The sequence below is a fragment of the Microcaecilia unicolor genome, chromosome 9 (assembly GCF_901765095.1).
Source record: "Microcaecilia unicolor chromosome 9, aMicUni1.1, whole genome shotgun sequence".
Taxonomy (NCBI): domain Eukaryota; kingdom Metazoa; phylum Chordata; class Amphibia; order Gymnophiona; family Siphonopidae; genus Microcaecilia; species Microcaecilia unicolor.
The window spans coordinates 27418090-27430332 of NC_044039.1; the positions used below are offsets into that span (position 1 = coordinate 27418090).

General features: G+C 42.8%; 1 protein-coding gene across 1 annotated transcript in view; it reads right to left on the reverse strand.

Annotated features, from left to right (window-relative positions):
• Nucleotides 1-12243, reverse strand: part of WASHC4 (WASH complex subunit 4) — a 136912-nt gene that overhangs the window by 2554 nt on the left and 122115 nt on the right. Inside the window, exons 30-32 of the mRNA XM_030213852.1 lie at nucleotides 10312-10408; nucleotides 829-1025; nucleotides 79-178 (exon numbers count right to left, since the gene is read on the reverse strand). Coding sequence (XP_030069712.1) covers nucleotides 79-178; nucleotides 829-1025; nucleotides 10312-10408 — 394 coding nt within the window. The remainder of the gene's footprint in view (nucleotides 1-78; nucleotides 179-828; nucleotides 1026-10311; nucleotides 10409-12243) is intronic.

Consider the following 12243-nt stretch of genomic DNA (forward strand, 5'->3'; position numbering starts at 1 on the left):
ACTTGTCCATGAAATGTGCTACCACCCAGATTCAATTATTGCTGGCTTTGTCCTAAAGTTCTCGATTACATCACTTACCTTCTTTCTCTTTCTTTTCCTGATTCTCTTCCGCTGCAGTTTTGTCAGCTCTAAAGAAAATCCGCGCACTACTCAGTGAGAAATAAAGCAGCTCAAACTCCTAGAGAAACAAAGAGCTGCACTGTAAGAGATACTCATGCACGTTAACATAAAAATCAAGTTTGCTTTCTACATTACAGAAAATAATAATGGAGGAGGAGTGGCCTAGTGGTTAGGGTGGTGGACTTTGGTCCTGGGGAACTGAGGAACTGAGTTCGATTCCCACTTCAGGCACAGGCAGCTCCTTGTGACTCTGGCCAAGTCACTAAACCCTCCATTGCCCCATGTAAGCCGCATTGAGCCTGCCATGAGTGGGAAAGCGCGGGGTACAAATGTAACAAAAAAAAAAATATATATATATACTGCTCCAACCAAAAGCTCAGGGCAGTTTACAATGACTCCACGCACCCAGCATTAAGAAAATAATAATCCCACAATCTTTACAAATTACAATAACAATGTACCTGATAGCTTTAGTGTTAAAAGACAGAGAAGGGGAAGCTGTTCCAGGAGAGAAATCCTGCCCGTGCCCAAGAAACCCTTCCACGTTTTTCTGGGGTCCAGAAGAACACATATCAGACCTGGATCCATCCTGAAGACATCACCAGCAAGTGTGGTTGTATCACACTACTGTCTACAGAGAACTCCCCATTACAGGTAAACAGCTCTATCATCTGGATAACACAAACCAAAAATAAATAAATACAATACCTGTAAATAGATGTCGAGCCGCTTCAGAGTAAGGTTCATAGTCTGTAGTAGCTTCTCATCTTGATTAGTTGATTGCACATTTTGTTGCTTAGCAACTGCCCTTTTCTCCATCACGTACTTCTCTCGAACTGACTGGAACCAATGCAATGAATCAAATTCCTGGTACTGATCCAAAAGTTTTAGAATGTAAGCCACACCTGTAGTCATTAAACCAAAAAACCAAGCTAAAGTTAAAACAGGTACAGTCGCATCTCTTGCACCTGCCACCAGACAAGTCAGTCCAAACCTGACACTTTTAACATTACTGATGCAATCTTTCTGCTATTACATCTGACAATTTAAATCTAAAAAGTGGCTGAAGTTGGGAGGACTTGGTGTAATGAGTTGAGATGGATATACTGTAGAGGAGCTCCTAGTGACCCATAGTCTTAAAAGCTAAAATTGGTATCATGTGAATTTGGACAGAGGATGAATGTCAGCTAAACAGAAAGCTCCTACTTTGAATAATTTTACTTATGTGGATGGGAAGTAGGGCCCTGTACACCAAGGCAAGATACAGTGAGGAAGGATGAAATGCACTGAGAGAAATGGGTGGTGGCAGACACTGGCAGTTACCCGGGAGGAATTAACAGAATGTTTCTAGAAATAAAAGCCGAAGATGGGGCAGTTAAACAAAGAGATCCTGTCACACTTGGAGTAGCTGCACTCTGATATTACTGCCCAGGGACATCATGTGAAAGAAGCAAAGATGCATATTGATGAACAGGGTGAGAAACTCATAAGCGTTCATAATGAAGTTCGGGCCAGCACTCCGACTCTTCAAAGATTGATGGATAAGATTGAGGACTTAAACGGATGCAGAAGACACAATTTTAAGGAGCAGAGGAGTACCAGAGGTGAATAACTATAACCTCAGTGGAATCTTGTCTGGAAGCAAGCATGGCTCGGAAAACACCCTTCAGCTGAAGGGATGCAAATTCTACTCTCAACATCCAAGCTGCTAGGGATTGGAGGTTAGGATGCAGAAGAAGACCCCCTCATTCTAGGTGATGAGAAACTCGCATGTGGTAAGTATTGTCCTGCTTTTCCTTACAGAATAATTGCCACACAATGCCAGGTGGAGGTGTTACATATGAAGAAAGACTTCATATATTTTATTTAAATTGAAGCTAAATGGAGTAGAACTGTTTATATGCTCACAACACCAATCAAGAGGATTTTTTCTTTAAACTTTATTGGAAAGGGTGATGTTGTTTGGGGAGGGGGGGCAATCCTCTGAGTAACTGTGAAGGGGGGAGGAGGGAGATTTTACTTTAACAATAGTCCTGAGGGTAGGCAATTCTAGAGAGGTGATTGGGGAGGGTGTAGAAGCACAGGCAGTTTAAAAAGGTTCATCCAGCAGTTAAACTTGGTAGATATTTAGAGGTTTAAATGGGGAAGTAAACAATTACACATTTTACTCCCACTTACTAGACTCGTACTCAAGAACTGATATGGTATTGGTAGATGCACAGCTGTTCCAGTGGGTAGCACTACTATTGATGCAATTATACATGAAGTGGTCATGCCACAGTGGCTGTGTGTGGATCAGTTTTATCCAAGTAAGGGCACCAAAACGTAAGGCCCTAACAGTAAGGAAGGTGCTGCTGGATGACCCACAGGTGTGCTTAGAGGTAGAAAGTTGAAGCAATATATTAAGACCAAGGTACCTGAGGATGTTTCACAGCCAATGGTATGGGGGAGGGAGGAAATAGCCGTCCTGAGGGGCAAACATATTGTGATGGCATCTCATAGGAAGAAGGTGAAAAGGGAAAAGAGCAAGAGCTTCACTTGAAGATTCGAGGAAATATGGAGGGCGCTCAAAGCACTGGAGATAGAGGACATACAGTATATAAAATGACTTTGGTTAAACTTGGGAATCAAGCAGGAAAGGTGTTAACTAATAACGTGAAAAATATAGAATCAGCAAATTCTTAAAATTAGAGATAATGGGAAAATATGGTTCAGTATTGAAGGCACGAAGTCTGCCTTCTGTCAATTCTATAGACTCCAATATGCAAGGAATCAGATGAAGGAGGATGAAGTTTGAAGGTATGTGGAGGAATCTGCCAACTAGACGAGAGTATGAAATTTAAGAAGTGGAAGTACTAAAGGGAGGGGAAGGCCATAGGCCTAGATGGGATTCAATATCTGGGAAGGAGGGATATTTAAGCTTAACTTTGGACCTCCGCTCAAGCACTATCCCAAGACTTCAACAGATGGCATACTGGCAATCTGTCGTGACTTAATGCATAGTAAGTTAGAGGGCGACTGAAATTTGCTTCTTGGTATTGGCTGTAACCAAAACCATTGCCCCCCCCCCCCCCCTCACTCTCAAGCAGTAAGTCTCCCCCAGCCCCCCCCACCACCAACTAGCCAACCAGAAAGCAAGTCCCCCCCCCCCCCCCACCAGCAGAAGGCAGTATCCGATAGTTTAGTCACTCTTTGGGGCAGGCGTGATCCTGAATTGCTCCTGCCCATCCCGGCTACGTAGTCAAAATGGTTGCCATGACTTCCTGCAACAGGCGCGCAACACTGTCACAGGAGATTACGGCAGCCATTTTGTGACTGAAACTGGCGTGGGCAGTCGCTCCTGCCTGTTCCAATCTTCACAATGACTGCTGTGGTAAATCATGGCAGCCATTTCGACTGCATAGCCAGGATGGGGCAGGAGCGACACAGGATTGCTCCTGCTCCAAAGAGCCACTAGACCACAACAGCATCTAAAGGAAGGCCCAGGTAGGACCATGTAATGGGGTTGAAAGGCAGAGTGTGGTTGGGGGGGGGGGGGGGGGGGGGGGGAGTTTTGGACTCAGCCAAAAATGCATGGGCATTTTTGGCTGAAACCAAAGCATGATTGAACTTTGATTGTGGGCTGGTTTACGTGCTGAAACTGAAATTCAGTCAGCCTCTATAGCCAATGTTAACAATAGCCACGTTAATAAAATAAATGTGCTACCGAGGGGAGAGAAAGTTGTGTTTTTTACCACTAATAGCAAGAATTAACTTTATGCAATGAGACCAAGTTACTAACAATTGGGATTAGAAGTAAAACAACATGTCTTAATGGGCGCTTGCAGGAATGGTTTAATAAGAAAAAAATAAATAGATGTGGACTGGTATGGGGCGGGATAAAAGATAGGAGTAGTTACAGCAAGAAGGTTGCTGAGGAGGGATACTGGGGCAGGGCTTTTTTTGAGGGGGTACTTGGGGGGTACTGAGTACCAGCATCTTTTCCATTGTCTGCTAAAATTGACCCATGAACCTCAAGTTTTAATGAAAGAGGTCAAGCTCTACACACCAATTCTGCCTTGTCATAGATTCTGTGACTGGTTGCAGGGGGCCTGGCTATTGTGGGATGGGTCCCTTAGTGATCACCCCACCCCCTGAAGGGTGGCCTGGAATTTGAGTACCGGCACCTTTTTCACTAGAAAACATGCACTGTACTGGGGTATTGGTGGATACAGTTCGTAGGGGGTTGTGAGTTACAGATGAACTAAATGAAAGTATTTGGCATTTCTTAATTCACAGGAGACTACAGGGCCCCTTAGTGAATAAATGGAAGATGTCAAGTGTTAAGAACATGGTTGGTTAATGAAAAGTTGAAATGTATGGTTGAATCTTTCAATAAAAAATTTAAATAAAAAAGTGGCTGAAGTTTTCATACACTTTATTCAACTACATTAATAATGTATCTAGCAATATGCCAATGTACTCAGTATATTAAGTAGAAGGATAGTATTAAACTATAATACAGCTTCAAAAAAAAAAAAAAGTACAATTTTTCAAATCCATCAGACCTTATGCTCTTTAGATGCTAACTAAATGCATAATAAAATGAAGTTACTTACCTGTAGTGGGTGTTCTCCAAGGACAGCAGGACATAAAATCCACACATCTGGGTCACATCACCAACAGAGCCTGACCTGGAAAGTAGTTACCCTAGCAACTTTTCCTAGAAGCATTCTGAGTAGTTTAATCACCTATGCACACCTGTTTCCATCTGCCACGGTCACATGGGATCTCATCAGCCCATTACAAGCTAAATGAATACAATTCCTCAGGGAAGTGGGAGGATTTAAGTTCGCTGTCCTCAGAGAATAACCGCTACAATTAAGAAACTTCATTTTCTCGAAGGACAAGAACTGTAAATCCTCATATCTGGGACTCCCTAGCTAAGGGCTGCGTTCCAACAAAGAAGGAGAAACAAGTGGTGATACAACAGGCCTTTATCATTTATTTTCCAGGAGGTACCTGGAACTGTCTGGCCAAATCTACTATTGCATCAGAAGTCCTATTCTATGCAGTAATGGGATGTGAATGAATGGAGAGATAGCCATGTTGCAACTTTGCAAACCTCTTCTATGGAGGCTGAGTTTGTAAGGGAAATTATCTGGAAAATCTTTCCAAGTGTATGCATATGTACATATATTAATATATATGTATATACATGGTTTAAGTTAGAGGAGTGACATGTAACTGGCCAAAACTGTTCATTTTAAAGCATATTGGCGCACACAAAAAATGTGCTTAACAAAACACATTAACTATGATTTTGAAAGACTTTGAAATAGCATCTTTCCTAAGCTTACTGGAGAGCTTATTCTGCTGACATTAGCCACTTTGGTGTTGAACCAGGATATCCGATGGACAGAGATAACTAATGTTATACTGGAATGATGTCTTACGTTGAATTTGCCTGTCATGGGAACCATCGTATATTCAGAATAACTATGAATGTGTGCAAAATTTAGCTGCACTACGAAATGTTTTTAAGGAAAACCAGGAAGTGAATTTCCTGCCAGATAACCTGTTCTCCTACAGAAGCCAACAGGCAGACCAAAGTTCTTTAGCATTAAGCAATACAAAAATAAGTTAACTTATTCATTTGTTTTATTTGAAGGGAAATGGTAATTCACCTCATGAAATAAGCTAACTCATGGCCAGTTTGCAATGTCTGCTATTAACCAGCATATAAGAATAGCTCCATCAAGAACCTCCTCCCTCCCTCCCTCCAAAAAATAAATCCCTGTTGCAAGATACAAAATATAATAGTTTTGCCGTGATACCAAATGTAAGCAATATATGTTGATAGTTGAAGGAAAAAGGTGATGAAACCCTCTCATGAACAGTTTAGAACTGGGGCATTATACAGCTAAAACAGAGGACACCTGGATATTAGTACATAAGTAATGCCATACTGGGAAAAGACCAAGGGTCCATCGAGCCCAGCATCCCGTCCAAGATAGCGGCCAATCCAGGCCAAGGCCACCTGGCAAGCTTCCCAAACGTACAAACATTCTATACATGTTATTCCTGGAATTGTGGATTTTTCCCAAGTCCATTTAGTAGCGGTTTATGGACTTGTCCTTTAGGAAACCGTCTAACCCCTTTTTAAACTCTGCCAAGCTAACCGCCTTCACCAAGTTCTCCGGCAACAAATTCCTGAGTTTAATTACACGTTGGGTGAAGAAAACGTTTCTGCGATTTGTTTTAAATTTACTACACTGTAGTTTCATCGCATGCCCCCTAGTCCTAGTATTTTTGGAAAGCGCAAACAGACGGTTCACATCCACCTGTTCCACTCCACTCATTATTTTATCTATCATGTCTCCCCTCAGCCGTCTCTTCTCCAAGCTGAAAAGCCCTAGCCTCCTTAGTCTTTCTTCATAGATTCGGATAAGGTGCATAAGAATATCATGGCAATCATATTGACGGAATAAGAAATTCAGAACTATAACAAAGAGATACATAAGAATACAGCAAACAGAGGATGAAAACTTAATAGAACATATCTTAAACATTTTGAAGAGAATAAATGATATATGCTATAATGAACTTTGAATTAGCCGAGCTGAACATTTTTGTAAGGTACTACTTACAAAGAATGGAAGCCTGCAGCATAAGAGTTTCCTATATGGTCTGAGAAAGGCTTTGCCCTGGATTTGTCAGTTAGTTTATGATCCAAATGGTGCGGATTAAGAACTCTAATCAAGTAAAAGGAGGAAGCTGAAGAAGGGAAAATTCTAGTAAAGGGTCAACTAAAGGTAAGGCTGAAACTAGGACAAAGTTTACCTGTACACACAGCAGGGGCTCAGTAAACTCTGTAGAAAGATTACAGATACAACACCTACAGGAAGTTTGTCAAAAGGAATGGATTTCTACCACTGGTAAGCCTCATTTCCTAGGCTGGAATGCCACAGGAAGATCAGCCCATAAGAAGCCCTACCCACCTTTCCATAAAAACCACTGCACAAGCCAGAGAAGCTCAGATGGCAACAGAAACTTGAAGGACACCAACAAGAAATATCACAACAGGAAGCAGCAGTCGCCTGAAGAACATCACTAGAAAAGATCCAACAAGAAAAAGGAAGAGCCTGAGAGATCCTGCACTGGAAACCAAGCAAAAGCCCTGGTACAGCAACAGCTGAGACATCTAGAAGAGGGATCTCTAGGATCCTCCACCATTTCTAACTGAAATGGGATGACCTGAGCCATCGCCTGTACAAAATTAATGAAGGACAGTTCCTTCTGGTGGACATTTGTCTCTCTTATGAGGTCAGAAGGAATCTAAAAGGGAGATTAGAGGACCTCTCCTCATCAGTAATCAAGAACTGCTCTGACTCAGACTTGTAGAAATCAGTTGGTAAAGTCTGTTTCTGCTTCTCTTATAGTACTGACTATAATCAGGCCTCTTGTGACATCGAGACACCAAGAATTCACAGTGCATCAGTGATGCTTTCTTCCCCAATGCACTGGAAATGGATACTGGTGTAGCCAATCTTGACTTCAAGACCCCTTTGGCCCTTGATGCCAAGATATCTTTCAGGCAGAGGGCATGGGTCTTATTACTGACTGGAATGCATCTACTGTCGATATCGATGATTCCAAAGTTGCAACACTGCATCAAGCGAAGCAGCACTCCATCTGCTCCTCAAGCTTATGCATAAGCTGCTCCTCAAAGGCTGTCATTGATAATGGTATGGGCATCACAGTAGGAGTAGCAACATCTTGAGTCACCTGAGATATATCAGAACCAGGATCTTGGATCCATGAAGGCTGTTGCACCCTCTCTGATGGCACAGAGGATAAGCGAGCCTCTTGTTGAGGACACTTTAAGGACACCAGTGGCCTCAGTGCCATGCTTTGATGGGAGCGAGATCAGGACGTCTCAGCCACTGCCCGATGTCCTGCATCACATTCCCTCAGTACCAATGGATGTCAAATCCTTATTCTACGGACAGAAATCAGACAATGCCCAATCCCAATGGTTCCAGTGTCCAATGGAGCTCCATTAATGCCAACATCAATGGACAAGTCTGATCTCCGAAAAGCTTTTCTCTGCTTTCCTCTACCCCAAATCCCTCCCTCACATCTGCAAACAGAAAATATGAGAGGGAACAAGGTCTGGACCTTGGCATTACAGGAATCATGAGTAGGTATCCATAATGGATATGGTCCTGTTGTACCAGTAACAACATTTGAAGCCGATAAAGGGGTGGAGGGGGGGTCTTCTTTTGGGCTATTTCACCTGAAAAAAAAATAACCAAAAGTGAAATCAAATGACTCGGTGGTGACAAAACACACCGGCTGGGAGTCGAGGCCTAAAAATAGCCCACACTGAGCTGATGCAAAAAATATATATTAATTTCAAATTCATCAAAATCCCTAAGGAGCTATCATGTAGACACGAAAAGATCATAAGTAACATGACTTAAAGAATTATGAGAAATAAAAGTTTTTTGAGACACGGAGGAGACTGCAATGCAAAACAAACACTATCAGCTCTGCAGAAAAGATTAGACTGAGGAGGAAGTACTGCACAACAACGCAGGCAGGAACAGTGAGACCTACTCAAAGACTTCCAGAAAAAGTTGCTGGGGTACAACTTCCCATGCCAAGCTCCATCGGTGACATCACCCAGACAGACATAAGGATTTACAGTCCTGCTTGTCTCTAGAGAGTAGTTTAGTCAGGTTTTTTTTTTTTTTTTTTTTTGTACTTTGTCCAAAGGTATTATTTCCACGTAAACATACGTAATTTTAATCGACTTCCTTCAAGGCCAATCTTTCTGAATATATCAAGTACCATTTATAATAAAATAGTGAAGTGAGAGCAGCACCTAAATTCAGCAGGGCAATGGTCAACTAAGAAAAAAGTGCATGGGTGGGACATACAGGTCTAGCAACTTCCCACTACTTGCGCTCTACAGGATACTGATGATCTGCAACACCTCCACTATCCAACCCCCTACTGCTGTGAAGGAAGTCACCCAAAAAAAAAAAATGCACAAAGGAAAAATGGCATCAACACCACCCTGGTATAGCCATGCCTGGGATCCTTCCTCCCAAAGGCTAAGATTAATAGGCCCCGATGCTCAAAAGTAAACACGGGTGCTAGAGGCCATTAGCGCCCGCATCTACCTGTGCAGAATGTTCAGAGGGGTCTAGTGCAGGAAACAAGCGCACCAGGCATTAGCGCAGATAGCATGCAAATGTAGTCAAGCTATTGTAAATGAAATCATTTTGTATTCCTCCCCAATGCTCAGAAAAGAGCGCAAGAAACAAAACTGCCTTACGCTGCAAAAAACACCACCAGCTCAGAGCAGGCATTAGGTTGTTGGAAGAGAGGATTTCTCATGATTCTTTCTACAAAATCTGCCAGTTCTGATTGCTTTTGGAAGCAGAAGGAAGCCCGTGCAAGCCCTTAAGCGCTGGTCATGAGAAACAGCAGACCCAAGTGAAAGCACACATTGGCATCTGTTTCCTGCATCTAAATATAAGCGTCCAAGCTAAAAAAAAAAAAAAAAGCTTATATTTAGGCTGCAGAAAACAGAATCCAATGCATGCTTCACAATCAGGTTTTACCAGGCGCAAACTCACAGGAGCCAAGCTTACTGCGGAACTCTTCTGCATATGGGCTAAGCACAATCCTCCCGTCAAACTCCTAAATGCTCAATGCTGAGTGTGCCTATATTTGCATCTCATTAGTGTTCAGCATTAGGGCGTTGTTCTGCACTATTCCGGCGGTATTTTTACGGTGCTATTTGGAACAGCGCTGGAGTTCTGAGCATCGGGGCCATAGTGAGCCTCACTAGAAAATGTCACAAGAAGCCAATGTAGGACATGCAAAAACAACACAGATGTAGGATCAAGAAAGCACATATTCACTGTACATGGGCCAAATTATATTAACGAATGCACCTGAATCATTATTCTCAAATGAAATACACAACAGATTTTGGAATTTTGCATAAGCCCAAATTTTCCAAACAGCCCTCAAATTAAATTTTTACATTTTGAGAAAAAGATCATTTATTCTACTGCTCTTATATGGTTCCCCTCTAGCTCAACACATATATTTAACGCACAGATTTTCCAACCAGCTGAAGAGGCAGAGCACATTTAAAGTTTACTGGTGTTATGATGAAATCAAACAACTTACCCATTGCAAAGCCATCATCCGTAAAAGCTGCACTAACTTTATTCTTTTTATTCAGTTTCTCCTTACAGCTGATGGAATGTTCTACAAAGTTGAGAGTCTGAAACATAATAAAAATATTGCCAATCATGTCAGTTTACTTTGATTTCTTTCCACTTCAATGGCAGTTGAAAAGAATTATACAAAAGAGACTGATAATATCTTTGACATTTGAGGCAAAATAACTTTCTGAAAATTTAATGGAAGGGGATGAAACTTTTTATGAGAGAAAAACCAATAAAAAGAGACACAAGTTTTGAAAATAGGCCAAATCAGACTAGGGGTTCCAGAAAATAAGCCACGCCACGCCACCCCCACCCCCCCCCCCCAAAAAAAAAATGGTACAGTAAATTTCTATGGGGGAAGGAATTTGATCTTCTGCAGCATGAATCATTAATAGAATGGGATGAAACTAGACACGTAAAAAAAATACTGGTTTAGAAAACAAAAACAACACGTGCCGAGTTTGAAAATGGGCCAAATCGAACTGGTGGTTGAGGCAGACTTCCTGTTGCACATATTTCAGACACATGTATCAGAAACAATAGGTGTAGTGTTGTCCTGAGTGAGTGAGTGAGGGGAGTCAGGCAGGATGAGGTACAGTCACGTAGGGTTCTTCAGTAGCTAGTTTCAAAAGATCTTAAATGTATTTGTTCCTGAAGGGTTGGTAAATAGAGGCAGCATAAAAGGGGACAGAAGTGTTTTTCAAGTTTTATTGTTTTTGTGTGATACATTACTGTGGATGTTTTTTTACTTGTAAACTGTACTGACGTCACCAATGTTGATACTGTGCGATATATACATTTTAAGAAAGATAAAAAGAAAAATAACACCCCCCCTCAAAAAATGGCCCAATATATTTCTATGGGAAAAGGAGTTCCAGTTTCTTCAGAGTGAAAAGCGAATGCTACATACCTGTAGAAGGTATTCTCCGAGGACAGCAGGCTGATTGTTCTCACTGATGGGTGACGTCCACGGCAGCCCCTCCAATCGGAATCTTCACTAGCAAAGTCCTTTGCTAGCCCTCGCGTGCCCGCGCGCACCGCGCATGCGCGGCCGTCTTCCCGCCCGAAACCGGCTCGAGCCGGCCAGTCCAGTATGTAGCAAGACAATACTCTTAAGGGAAGACACAACTCCAAAGGGGAGGCGGGCGGGTTTGTGAGAACAATCAGCCTGCTGTCCTCGGAGAATACCTTCTACAGGTATGTAGCATTCGCTTTCTCCGAGGACAAGCAGGCTGCTTGTTCTCACTGATGGGGTATCCCTAGCCCCCAGGCTCACTCAAAACAACAACCATGGTCAATTGGGCCTCGCAACGGCGAGGACATAACAGAAATTGACCTAAAAAAATTTACCAACTAACTGAGAGTGTAGCCTGGAACAGAACAAACAGGGCCCTCGGGGGGTGGAGTTGGATCCTAAAGCCCAAACAGGTTCTGAAGAACTGACTGCCCGAACCGACTGTCGCGTCGGGTATCCTGCTGCAGGCAGTAATGGGATGTGAATGTGTGGACAGAAGCCCACGTCGCAGCTTTGCAAATTTCTTCAATGGAGGCTGACTTCAAGTGGGCTACCGACGCAGCCATGGCTCTAACATTATGAGCCGTGACATGACCCTCAAGAGCCAGCCCCGCCTGGGCGTAAGTGAAGGAAATGCAATCTGCTAGCCAATTGGATATGGTGCGTTTCCCTACAGCCACTCCCCTCCTATTGGGATCAAAAGAAACAAACAATTGGGCGGACTGTCTGTGGGGCTGTGTCCGCTCCAGGTAGAAGGCCAATGCTCTCTTGCAGTCCAATGTGTGCAGCTGACGTTCAGCAGGGCAGGAATGAGGACGGGGAAAGAATGTTGGCAAGACAATAGACTGGTTCAGATGGAACTCCGACACGACCTTT